We start from the raw sequence: 14102 nt of genomic DNA on the forward strand, positions 1-14102 counted from the left end.
CATTCTGTTTATGTTAGACAATTTAGAAATGAGGCTGTGGGGTGTGGGGTCCCACAGACAGTGTATCTATGGTTCGATAAAGATTTGCAAAAACACGTTTCTCCAGTTTGTCTGAACTTTGCATATTAAGTAGTTAAATAACATGAAAGAGTTATTTTTAAGTTCCTTGAGATAGGACAATACCATGGTATCTGCAGTTATAACCACCAGGACGAATGCTTATAATATGCTTCATAAATTTACTGATGAACCAGGAGAATGGGAAAGTATTTGTTGTTCTGGGTGCATCATGGGCTGCACACATCTCCTGAGCCCCCGTCACTAAGGGGATCGCCCGTGGCTTCTCCATACCACTCTGTAGGTTGTGCAGAGCCAGCTTTCCTTCCTTCGTGTCCACACGCAGCCATCCTGCTTGCCCATGGAGTTTGGTACGGCCCTTATTTCTTACAATGGTGATGTGTTAAAAAACAACTAATCAGATCAATTAAATGTGATTTCATCTTTATACTGTGGAAGCCCTTCAATTAAATAAATTATAAACCAGACTGTGTTTCCTAATTAGAGGCCAGAAAATGCAGTTCCTGTTCTGTGCCTGATTCTTGTGGAGCAATGAGAAGAATGTTAAAGCTTTGCTGGAACGTGCTTAGACACCAGACCCAACTCAGACCGCCCTTGCTGTATGTCATCAAGACAGATTTAAGAAATCTTAACAGATGCATGATCAAGGAACAAGTGTAACCAGGCTTCTTACTCAGTTCTCCCACAGAATGGCTCAGCAAAGTCAGACATTGCTGTGTCTATTCCGGTTACCATGTTCTCCCCAGCAATATGCAAATACACAAGCCGATGTCGGCCAGCCATCTGCCTTGTTTTATTGACAATACTTTAACTAACCAAAACATTCCAGAAGCACTGCCAAGCCTACCAATGAGGACCCAGTAGGGAACTTACATCAGGAGAATAGTTGTGCAGGTGGCACAAGTACATATCACAGTGTGCATCCAGCAGTGCCCGGTGCAGCCGTCTCAAGGCTGGACCCCACTCCCTGGTGGACCACCCTGCTGCACAGGTGGAAGCTTTCCCAGGGAGTAAAGACAAACCCAGCAAGCCCAGCAAATGCACTGGGGCCCCGTAACCGTGGTCCAGAATAACACAGTGTCTCTTACCTTGCATTGTTGCTTTTGTTGGTTCCGAAAACAGAGGAATGAGCAAGAGGTAGATCAGGTAGACAAACGACAGCCCATTGTATCGGAATGCACACGCTGCAGTTGGGAAGAGAGAAGAGGGAGAACGTCGTTACCAAGCAGGTCAACAGAAGCCGGCATGCACAACAGTGTGGTGACGGCATCAGCTGCCACTGGAAGGAACAATACCACTTCCTGTGTGGACATGTTAATCCCATTGCAATAAATGATATTCCATGTTCATCACTATGTCAAATGTGATGTGAAACAGAATTAAAATACATGGTCCCAGGTCTTCGAATCTAACCTGAAAGCATAAAAGTTTAAAGAGACACTATTAAAAATAATAATCACTACAATAATTTGTTGAGATATACATAATATGAAAAGATGTGCATCTGACATAAAAACCGAACAGTGTAGTCTTTTATATGCAATTGACATTGTTATCAGCTTCAAAAAGCCTGTTATAACTGTGTTTTGTGTTCACCTAATCATGACCATTAAACAAAAACCTATAGTCGATTCACAAAGGATAGAAATTTAAAAAGTAGGGTGGGTGGTAGTGGCGCACGACTGTAATCCCAGAGGCTCATGAGGCAGAGGCAGGAGGATCGGGAGTCCAAAGCCAACCTCAGCAACAGTGAGGCACTAAGCAACTCTGTGGGACCTCATCTCTAAAGAAATTACAAAATAGAGCTGGGGATGTGGCTTAGTGAATAAGTGCCCCTGATTTCAACTCCTGCCCAGCCACGCCCCCCCCCCAAAAAAAAGAAAAGAAAATTAAAACATGCAACTGGAGAAAAATCATCAAATGAAAAGAAGGTGGCAAGAGAGGAAGAAAGGAACCAAAGAAGGACCAAGCATCTGGAAGAGAGGTGACAGAACGGCAGCAGGGAGTCCTCAGCTAGGGACAACCACCACCTCTGATGCAAATGCACTATGTTCTCCACTCCAAAGACGCAGAGAGGACAAGGGAACGGAAAAACAAACCCACTAGATGCTGCCTACGAAAGATTTTCTCCACATTTACGAAGACACAGGAAGTGAGAGTGAAGGGTAGAAAAAGATATCCCAAGCAATTTGAAATGAAAAGAGAATAGAGCAACTACACTTAGACCAGACAAAACAGACTTAAAGACAAAAACTACACAGGGGACCAAACACAGGACTACACAGTGCTGAAGGGTCGACTCACCAAGGGGATAGAACCGTTGTAAATGCATATACACACTCAACCCCAGAGCACTAAGTGTAGGAAGGAAGAATTACAGACATGAAGGAAAAGATGGACTACAGGGTTGAGTGCAAGTTTGAGGCCAACCTCGGCAACTTACTGAGACCCTGTCTCAAAAAGTAGAAAGGGCTAGTGATGTGACTCAGGATAGAGGGCCCCTGATGTTAGTCCCCCTGGAAGAGATGGACTACTGAATAGAAAGGGATTGAGAATACTACTTTCAGCAATGGACATACCATTCAGACAGAGTCGACGTGAACATCAGACTTCAATTAAATTTTAGACTAAATGAACCCAGGACACACATACAGAACGTTCCCTCCAACATTCCCTCAACTGCACATGAAAGGTTCTTCAGGTCAGAACATAGGTGATACTGCTAAAGAACTTTTTAAAAATTGAAGAATGTGGGCTGGGGATGTGGCTCAAGCGGTAGTGCACTCACCTGACATGCGTGTGGCCCGGGTTCGATCCTCAGCACCACATACCAACAAAGATGTTGTGTCCGCCGAAAATTAAAGAATAAATATTGAAAAAATTTAAAAAAAATAAAAAATAAAAATTGAAGAATGTGGAAATTCACATCAAAAATCTTTACTGAGCACACTCCCATGGAAACTAGAAATCAATAACAAGAGCAATTTTTGAAAATTTCATAAATACATGGAAATTTTTAAAAAAATGCTCCAAATCAACCAATGAGTCAAAAAAAAAAAGAGATTCCAAAGGATATTTAAAAATTATATTGAGACAAATGAAAATGGACAAAAACATACCAAAACTTTGGGATGCAGCAAGAGCAATCCTAGGAGAGAAGTTGATACTGGTAAGTACCTACACAGAAAAATTCTCAAATAATACGATTCTACCCCTCAAGGAACTAAAATGGAAGAACAAATTACATCCAAAGGTAGTAGAAGGAAGGAATTGATTAGGATGATAGCAGAAACACATGAAATAGAAACTAGAAAAACAAGAAAAAAAATCAATGAAACTAACAGTTGGTTTTTTGAGAAAATAACTAAAATTGATAAATCTTTGTCTAATAAAACCAGAGAGAAGACTCAAAAGATAAACAGAAATGAAAGAGATGTTATCACCAATACCACAGAAATACAAGGAACCATGAGACTGCTATAAACAGTTACATGCCAAAAAAAAAAATTGTTCAATCTAGAAGCAATGAAAAATTCCTGGACACATGTAACCTACCAAGATGGGATCATGAAGAAATAAAAACATATGAACAGGTCAAAAATGAATAAGGAGACTGAATGAGTAGTAAACGTCTCCCATCAAAGAAAATTCCAGGACCTGACAACTTTGCTCTTTGATTCTAATAAAAGCTTTTTTTGAGTGCATTATAATTACACACAACAGTGGCAATCATGGTACCATATTTGTGTATGCACATAACGCAGTTTGATCAATACCATTCCCAGTACCTTCCTTCCCTTTCCTTCTCCTCCTCCCTTCCCCAATCCAGTTACTCTACTGATCTCCCTTCTATAATTGTTCTTATTATGATTTTAATTAGTATACTATAATTATATGTAAGCAGTATGTATTGCAGTATATCCATACATGCACATAGCATAATTTGTTTACCAAACATTTAAAAATAACTAATATCAATCCTTTTCAAAAGCTCCTAAAAAACTGAAAATGAAAAAATACTTCAAAACTCATTTTTTGAGGTTGGCATTATCCTGATACCAATGTCAGAAAAGGAAACCAAAGGAAAATAATTTGTTAAATTGCAGGCTAATGTTGCTTATGAACTTAGATAAGGAAGTGATTAGACAGCACAAGGAAAATGAATTCAACACTACATTAAAAAAAATAATTCACAAAAGCCAATAGGCTTTACCCAAGTGATGCCAGGATGGATTAACACACACAAATTCATAAACGTGATGCACCAGATCAGCAGAATGAAGGATGAAACCATATGATTTTCTCAAAGATGCAGAAAATTTATTTGACAAAATGCAACATCCTTTCATGATAAAATTAGGAATAGAAGGATTGAATCCCAAGACAAGAAAGGCTTGACAAACCCACAGCTAACAGCACATTCATCAGTGAAAAGTTGAAAGCCTCTTCTCTAAATAAAGAACAAGACAAGTAGGATTGCTTGCCATTCATTTCTATTAAACAGAATACTGAAAGTCCTAGTTAGAGCAATTAGGCAAGAGAAGGACATAAAAGACATGTACATTGGAAAGGAAGCAGTAAACTGTTTCTGATTGCAGATATATAGTCTTTATTCAGAAAACTCTAAAGATTTCACCAAAAACAAAAAAAAAACACTAAAATTAATTTTAACAATTCAGGTTCAGCATATAAATGAACATACAAAAATAGAAATATTTCTATAAAATGATAAACTATATAAAATGAAATCAATAAAATAATCTTATTTGTGATATCTACAAAAATACTTAGTAATAAATTGAATCAAGGGGGTACAAAACATGCATACTGAATACTAAGGAAATATTGATAAAAGAAGTTGATGAAGTCATGAAAATGGAATGATATACCATGTTCATGGATTTGAAGAATCAATACTGTTAAGTTGTACATACTACTGAAAGTGATTTGCAGATTCAATGCTATCCCTATCAAAACCCCAATGTCATTTTTTTCACAGAAATAGAAATAATCCTAATATTTATATGAAACCACAAAAAAGCCCAAATAACCAAAGTGATCTTGACAAAGAATGAAACTGAAGGAATCATGTTCCCAGACTTCAAGACATGCCACAAACTATAGCATCAGAGCAGTATGGTACACATTCCCCACCAAAGGGACAGAATAGAGCCCAGAAATAAATTCCACATACTTGATTTCAGATAAAGGTGCCAAGAACATAAACTGGAGAAAAGACCATCTCTTCAGTAAGTTAGGCTGGGAAAACTGGATATCCACACATAAAAGAACAAAACCAAGCCCTTTCTCACAGCCCCTCCCGGGGCCCATCTTCTCCTGCAGTTTCACTTACCCATGGTCAAACACAAACTGAAAATATACAAAGGGGAATTCCAGAGATGATCCCTAAGTGTTGAGGTGACATCACTCTCCACAGCAGGCTAAAGTCTCACGCCACCCAGCACTGCCCACTCGGGACATGAATCCCCTTGTTGCGTATGCCACCAGCTCCTTGGCCCAGCAGCCACCTGCTGTCAGACTGATGGCCATGCACTGGGTGTCCCGGGGCTTCTCCGCAGGTATGACACCACCCCTGGGACCAAACCTCCACTGGGTTCTGGAGACATCTCCTTATAGATAAGGGAGGGCTCTGTACTAAAGCCAGCCTAAGTGGGGAAGCCACCAGAAGATGGCAGGCTCAAGCTCCACAGCATTGGCCTGGGGGAGAATATCATGGAGACGACCCTAAAAGCACAGGCAACCAGGGCAAAAATAAACAAGTGGAATTAGGTCAAGCCAAAACGCTTCTGCACCGTAAAGGAAGTAATCAACAGGGTGAAATGATAAGATGCAGGAAGGGTGAGTGAGGAGATAGTCTACACAACCTTCGTCTTTGCGAACTGTACATCTGTGAGTGACTACTATCCAAAATGTAAAAGGAACTCAAAACACTCAATAGTTAGAAAAAAATTAAAAATTGGTAAAGGACCCAAATAGAAATTTCTCTCAAGAAAATAAATAAATGTCCAACATTCATGAAAAAAAATGCCAACTTTGCTAATCATCAGAGACATGCAAACTGAAACCAAAATATCCCTTTACGTGTATTAAATGGCTATGACAAATAAGAAAAAAGATAATAAATGTTGGGGAGTACATAGGACAAAAAGGAAATCTTTGTACCCTGTTGGTGCAAATGTGAATGAGTATAGCCACTACGGAAAACACCGTGGAGGTTCCACATGACACTAAAAAGACACGACTATGGGCTGGGGTTGTGGCTCAGGGGTAGAGTGCTTGCCTAGCACACGGGAGGCACTGGGTTCGATCCCCAGCACCACATTAAAAATAAATAAACAAAATAAAGGTATAAAAAATATTTTTTTAAAAAAGACACGACTATGATTCAGCAAATCCAGTACCAGGCGTACACTGAAATGAAGCAAACCAGTATGTCCAAGAGACACAAGCGCTCTTAAGCTCAACAAGCAGCATCCACTGTGGTCAAGGCAGGGAATCAGCCTAGGTGCCCACCAAGAGAAGAACAGATTCAGCAATGGAGTCTGTGCATACAGTGGCACATGGTTTAGTGTTCAAAGTGAGGGGAACTGTGTCATTTGGGACAATGTGGGTGACTTTGGAAAACATCATGTGAAGTGAACTAATCCAGGCACAGAAAGACTAACAGTGCTCATTCCCACTCGCCCCTTACTTCTATATGCTCAAATCACTAAACTTTTTCAACTTATAGAAGTAAAGGGCAGAACGCTGGATCCCAGGGACTAGGGAGGTGGAGGATGAGATGTTGGCCAAAGAATCAAATCCCAGTCAGGAAGAATGCATCCGAAAGTTCTGCTTTACAACACAGTGACAATATGTACCAACAATGTGTTTTGAAAATTGCTCAGAGAGTAGAATTTGTCCTCACCCCCAAAGAGATCGGGAGATAATGCAAGTATTATTAATTCAACTGAACAATTCCATAACGTTTACCTATTTTAAAACAGCATGTTTTGTGTGACAAGCTTATGTAATTGTACTTGTCAATTAAAAATAAAATTAAACTTACTAAAATCCAAACATGAAGGCAAAACTAAAATAAATGAATTGAAGATAGGCCACAATTAAGTTCTGAATTAAACCAGGGAGATTAAAATCCCTACTGAAACGCAGAGGGCAATGGGTCAGGGGTGGGTTTGAGACAGTCATCAGCAGCTGCCAGTGGAAAGGGCAAGGCTAGAGAGCTGGAAAGAGAAGGAAGAGACTTCCAAATGCTATTGTTAGGGCCTTGCAAAAACCACTGGACTGTACAGGGACAGCACTCCAGCTCAGGGTCCTCCCAGCCAGGATTTGGTCTGGGGGAGAATATCATGGAGACTTTGAATCAGGTCAGCCGGCTCCTGGCCTGTGATCCTGCCACTGCATACCCTACCCAACTGGAGGACGGATCTTCAGAGGTGTGCCCAGCTGAGCACTTTACACCTCTCTCCATTTCCTCATCAGCAGAGTGGATATTACAACTGTCTCTAACTGGTAGACTTACTGTAAGGGACAAGTGTAAGAAGACACTTGGCTCAGGGTCTTGTATGTAGAAATGCTCAGAAACATGAGGAATATTCCCAGTGGTCCCCACTCAACAGGGCAAAGGAATCCTCCAGCATTCCTCATGCAGAGGTGACGAGCACACCAAAGCGGCTCACAAACATAAATGCATTAGATGAACAGAGGAGTGGCAGGGTCTGTGCGGTGGAGACCAGGGAACAGATGGGGAATGCTGGCACTGGGGAGGCTGTAGAGGGAAGGGGGTGCCATGAGGGTACGTCCAACTGCAGCACCACTGACCATTTCTCCTCAGGAGGCGACAATAGAAAGGCTAGTCTGGCGATCACTGAGCAGCAGGAGAGCTGGGCAGGAAAGCTCAGGTGTGGCCGTGATGGGTTATGAATGAGGACGAAGTAGGTAGAACAACGGGCTCTCCTGTCACTAACCGTGGGAGGAGACAGGAGCCTCCTTCAGAACCAGCAAGGCTGCCAGGCCAGGCCAGGCCTTAGTCCACAGGGGACACGCGGAGGTGAAGGGGGCGGCAGCCGTCAACACCATCCTGGAACCCTGTTTGGGAACAGCCAGCAGACAGTGTGCTCAACACTGCTGCTTGTGACCTCAGAGGACGAGGACCGAGCCTTGGGCAGCGAGGGTGGTGGAGGTGGAAGGAAGGATGAGCTCCCGAAGGCGAGAGCAGCAGACAGAAGCGACTCGGGTGCCGCTGTGGCCACTGCTGCGGTGCTCACAGGGTGAGGATGGCCGGAAGACACAGGGACGAAGGAGCAGAGCAGCAGCATGGTCGCAGACAGCTGTGCGGAGACACTGGAAGGCCCAGCCCCCGCAGGAGGAAGGGGTCCATGCATTGGAGAGACCAGCTGGCCAAGGTCGTCAGCACCGCCGTCCTCGCAGCCTGTGCAGAAAGGACTCTGCCCGGAGGAAAGAAGAATGCCCAAGTGTGGAGTCGGAACAGCACCACCAGAACCAGGGAGACGGAACCGAGAAGACCCCTGGGGACAGCTCAGCAGAGGGAGCTGGGACAGTGGCCGGGCCTGGGTGCTCTCGGCCACAGAGCTCTGGGGAACCTGGGCGTGCCACTGGGAAGCACGTTGGGATGAGGACGGGAACCCAGAAGGGGTGTCCAGACCAGGAAGCCCCGAGGCTGAGCCAGAATCTGTACAATGCAACACAGCGCACGAGCCCAGGCCCCCAGGAGGACAGCGGTCCTGCCTGAGTGGCTTGCTCTGGAAGCTGGCAGCAAAAGCAGCAGATGAGGTGAAGTGAGGAAGGGGGCGAGGGGCGGGGGGCAGGGCATCCAGGGAAGTTTTCCATCCCAAAGGGTCAAGCACGTGTCGGTAGCTTTCTGTACCATCCCTGAGACCCAGACCCTCAGCAGATCCGAGACAGGAAAAGACCTAAAAGAGCAGGGCACATGTTTGAATTGTTTTTCTTCCCATTATTTCCCTTTCTGCTGGTTTCTCACCCAGAATGGAAGTTTCTCCTACAACACTCCAAACCCACGGGTCGCTCCTTCCACCTGTGGACCCTGTGCTGGCTGCTGGGGTCGGGCGTGGGAGTCGTGGGAGAGCACAGCCCCACCCCACCTTCTGGACTGACCTCCTGGTGGGGACACAAGGATGAAGGATCAGCTGGTAAGACCCAGACTGTGTCGGAAGGTCAGAGCCAGGGCCACAGAAGTGGGCCAGGAAAGGGGGCCGGGCTTGGGTGGAGAGTGGCGGCAGCCAGGGGAAGGAGGAGAGGTTTATTTTGGCTTATGGTTTGAGAGTTCTCAGTCCATGGGTGCCTGGCCCTGTTGCTTCTGGCCTTGGTGGCACAGTGTGTCACAGCAGGAGGCAGAGCTGGAAGAGGCCTGTTCCCTTAGGGGCTCCAGGAAACAGGGAGAAGTGGAGGTCAGTATCCCCATGTCCCCTTCAAGGGCCATGCCTCCAGTGACCTAAATTCGTCCCCTTCAAGGGCCATGCCTCCTTCCCTGAGGCCCCACCCCCCCAACAGCAGGATGGATTGGTGACCACACTCTTAACACTTGGCCTTGGACCTGAGCTATTGCAACGCCTCAAAGAAAATGCAGGTTGTCAAGACACATGGCACAAACCCCTAGAACTTGAGAACTACTTTTCTTTGCTATTGTCCCAGATGTTCATTTAAAAAAAAAAAAATGTTACTATGTATCGCGCAGTCAAAATACCTAATTCTGGGTAAAGAGAAAAATAAAAGTCACTTGCATGATTCCAAGGTGAAGGAAGAGTACCCACAGGGCCCTTATCTGTGCCTCCACCTTTGTGATGGCTCACCTGGTGCTTACAAGGCAAGCCTCCATCTGTGCTCTTCTTACTATCAGCTCAAGTTACATACAGTCCCCATTTTACAGAGCCTGCTATTCTCTTTACACCTGTGAAGAGGGGCCAAGGAGGCATTCCAGTGAGGATAGAGCCCAGCAGACCAATTCTTGAGCTGTCACCAGGCCTATGACCTCTGCTCCCCAGAATATGCTCCTGCCTCTCTGATTGAACTCAGGCCCATGGCTCCAGACCCCTTTATGCCCCCATGCCTCCATACAGGGCCTTCCCTAACACAAACCAGTCCTGTGAAGCTATATATCCTTCATGGCGGAACAACAGGTACAGAGAAAATATCCTTTGACTAATTTTACAGGTGGGAGAGAGATGCCCGTCTTCAGTCTCCCACATCACGACCTTCAGTTACCATTATTGACAGCAAAGTCCAAGGAGCTTAAGGAGAGGGTGAGGATGACCCAGTAGGGGGCCTACTCTAAAATGGGCCTTGGCACCCCCTCTTCCTGGTGTCCGGCCCTGTATGATCCCTCCTCTTGATTGAGGGCTGGACCTAGTGACTCACTTCTAATGAGCAGAACAAGGTGAGGATATTGGGGTACCATGCTGAGGTGCAGCAAGTTGTGCTTCTGTGCTGGGACCCTTCTCCTTCTTTCCTCCTCTTTCTGAAGGAACCTGCTATCACATGGTGGACTGTCCTCTTGGGAGGCACACAACAGGAGGAACGGGTGTTCCAGCCAACAGCCAGCCTCACCAGTCAACAGTCAGCCTCACCAGCCAATAGCCACACATGCCACTTGGAACAGGTCCTCCTTGTGGTTGTGCCCTGACGTTGTGGCGCTCTTCCTGGAGCGCAGCCTGGGAGGTGTTGAGCCAGACCCAGCCGGGTCGCGCCTGGTATCCTGATTCCCAGGAATGCCAAGATGCCCTTCGCTGTTCTAAGCTGCTACCTGTTCAGCTCATTTGTATGCACCAACAGATGACTAATTCCCAAACTGAAAAAATAGGCCACTTCCCAAACCACTAACTCATTTACTATTTGTCTGAAATAATCCCATTTGACTGATGACAGAAATCAAACTGCTAAACTTTCGGCTTCGCGTGTGCAAAACTGCTACTCAGAAGTCATCCAAGCTTATGAGGGCATGAAATGACATATCTAAGTGAGCTATCTCCATCTAGGGCAAAATATGTCTTTGAACTTGGCAATACAGCACATCCAAGCTAGAAGAGCCATAGAAGGTAAACCCTCCTCTGTCAAGCACCGTGCTGCCTGGGTCCAGGACCTGGAGAAAAGGATACTGCACACTCATTGCTGTTCATGATGAGCTGCCACATCCCTGTGCACAGCAGGCCCGACACCCTCCGCCCCAGAAGGCCATCAGCCAGGCTCACTTCCATAAGCCCCTCAAGAATACTGCTGCTGTGGGAGGAATAAATACACAGATCTAGTTGGTCAAAGAAAGAGATGATTTGCTTTAGCTGAAGCAGGTGTTGTGGTTGCCACTCTTCTCAGCTGGTTTTAACCATCCAAAATCACAGGGAAGCTTCTCTAGAAGGATGATAATAACTGACAGTGAGTTCTCAAAGGCCCTGGCCAGGCCCACAGAGCTCACACCTGCAACCTGAGGTCCCATGTGGATGGAGTGCCTTTAACTTCAAACTCCCCTCATTCACGAATTTTATTTTCTAAGGACAAAACCTGGCCCATGGTTTTGGAAAAGCTCCACAAGTGAGAAAAACAATTGGTCAACTCACAATTTATCCATATAAAAGGGGACATCTCTTGCAAATATGGAATCGTTAAGAGGGACACGTGACATTTCTAAAAACACCCGTGTTGTGGGACGTGTGTGGCAGCGTTCCTGTGCTGCAGTGGGATCACAGAGACTGCACACCCTCTGGCAGCCTGCGGTGGCAGTTCAGGAGAGCATCTGAGATTGCTGTGGAATCCTTCACCTGGTGTCCTTCCTACGCCTGCAGCCCTTCTGCAAGGCCAGGCAACATCTCACCCTTGAACATTCAGACCTTCCCATCTCCACTAAGTGCACTCCAAATGCTCTGTTTTGCTCCACGGAGCTTTGTTTATTTCAACAGTTGCCAGAGCAGTGACAGATACATATGACTCAGAAGAAGTATCCTCCGCACCAAGTGACAAAGTAGCTGTCAATTCAGGGATCCTAGAATATTTTTTGTTTAAATTTTTAAGACGTTTCCTTCTATGCTCTGAAGCAATCAATTGGTTTTTCAAAGAATGACCTCTTAAAATTCTGGTTATTTTATAAATTTCTAAGAGGGAGAGAGAGAAACAGCTGGGAAGTATTTATAATGGAGCAGGAAATAAATTAAACAATCGTAGATTTTTTTCCTAGGGAAGTAAAATATCAAAGAAATGAGAGACAGGAAAAAGGCCGTTACATCACCTGATTCATTGTCTATTTGTGTGGAATTCTTCCTCCCATTATATACTCCTGGGCTTTCTTTCTCGTTAGCTCTGTAAATTCTCAAAGACTGATGCTTTGACCCAGCGACAGCCAGACCGGAGCACTCTCTTCCTGTCTCTCTCTCTCTGGCCTCTCACCCACCCTCCGGAGGTCATCCACATGCTTCCTTCAGACCACAGCAGCCATTGTTGTCTCCAGAGACAGGACACCAGTCTCTCTGTACGACGCAGAAGAGCAAGTAACTGCTCACACACCTTTCCCATGGGTCATCCAGTGAACCAAGCAACTGCACTCTCTCTCCATGCACACCAGAAGAAAACCCAAATACCATGACACAGGACTAATAAAAATATATTTCAAAAAAGAAAATATATCCTCACATTAAGAGATACTCCCTGTTTCACCCTACATCTTTATCCTGAGCTGTATGAAAACTGACTTTGTTGCAACAGTGTGTAAACTAATCAGTCATGCATGTTTTTTACTTCAAGAAAAAGGAACATAATATTGTGCATTAATGTCATTAAAGAATTTGGTTCAAAGAATGTAATTTAGGGTGAAACCTCAAGGAAAATATGATGTTTACAGGGTAATAGATTATAATAACTTAAAGTCAAATTATATTATAAAATCATAACCTCTACTTACTTAGCAAAAACATAAACCAATTTAAAAAGAAAAAAAAGATGAAAACATTTTATGTGCAATGGGGAAAAAGCATTTGGTCTGAATTTTCTGCTTTTTCCAAACAACTTGAGAGGCTATCTGGTAAAATGTGACTTGGAATAGATAGGCACTATATATTTGATTTTGTTTTTGATTTTGTTGGCCATGAGTTTAAAAATCCATTGCCTTTTTAGTAAGAATGAAAAAGCAGGGTTCTGCTTTCCAGTTTAACATGGATAGAGACATCAAGTGTCAGTACCACTATCTCACGTTTCTAAACTCATCCTGATGGTTGAACAGTTTGCAGAAAGTGTACAGAAAGAAAAATGGTGCTCTCTCCTCCTTGAAAAATATCTTTTCATATGTTAAATGCAAATGTACTCATAAAAGTTATTGCATTAAAACTCAAATCCTTATACTCACTCAGCCATGTTCATGCTACATTATTGATCTAGGAGAAGAGCACAATGGATTATCTCTCATGGCTGCAAATGGAGAAAGAAAGCTTTTATGCTGATATATAATTTCTTAAACTATCTGAAAAATTAATTAGGAATGTGATGGGCTGGGGATGTAGCTCAGTGATATAGCACATGCTTAGCATGCAGAGGCCCCAGGTTCAATCCCAGTAAAAAAGAAAGAAAGAAGAAACAAAGAAAGAGGAAGAGGGAGGGAAGGAAGGGAAGGAAGAAGGAAGGAAACCTCATCCCAACATAGAGGCCTGCTTTCTAAGTCCACAGTTCCTGGGCCTACAAAAACAAAACTTGTGGGGCTGGGTATGCGGCTCAAGTGGTAGCGCACTGTCCTGGCATGCATGTGGCCCGGGTTTGATCCTCAGCACCACATACAAACAAAGATGTTGTGTCCACCAAAAACTAAAAAATAAATATTAAAATTCTCTCTCTCTCTCTCTCTCTCTCTCTCTCTCTCTCTCTCTCTCTCTCAAAAACAAAACAAAACAAAAAACTTGTTCTCTTCCCACTGAGATGAGTAGGTTTGGTCAGTGAGAGCAACAGTTAAGAACAGGTCAAACATCAAAACTGTTTACTGACCCATCATCTTC

The 14102-nt window shown here is 44.1% G+C and overlaps 1 protein-coding gene across 4 annotated transcripts in view; it reads right to left on the bottom strand.

The window, feature by feature from the left end:
• The window catches only part of PIEZO2 (piezo type mechanosensitive ion channel component 2), a 345423-nt gene that overhangs the window by 276788 nt on the left and 54533 nt on the right, over positions 1 to 14102 (bottom strand). For all 4 annotated transcript variants that reach the window (XM_081263438.1, XM_081263440.1, XM_081263439.1 and 1 more), the window contains exon 2: positions 1167 to 1262. In XM_081263438.1, the coding sequence (XP_081119564.1) occupies positions 1167 to 1262 (96 nt within the window). The remainder of the gene's footprint in view (positions 1 to 1166; positions 1263 to 14102) is intronic.

Source organism: Spermophilus citellus (genome assembly GCF_964194105.1).
Source record: "Spermophilus citellus genome assembly, chromosome: 12".
Classification (NCBI taxonomy): domain Eukaryota; kingdom Metazoa; phylum Chordata; class Mammalia; order Rodentia; family Sciuridae; genus Spermophilus; species Spermophilus citellus.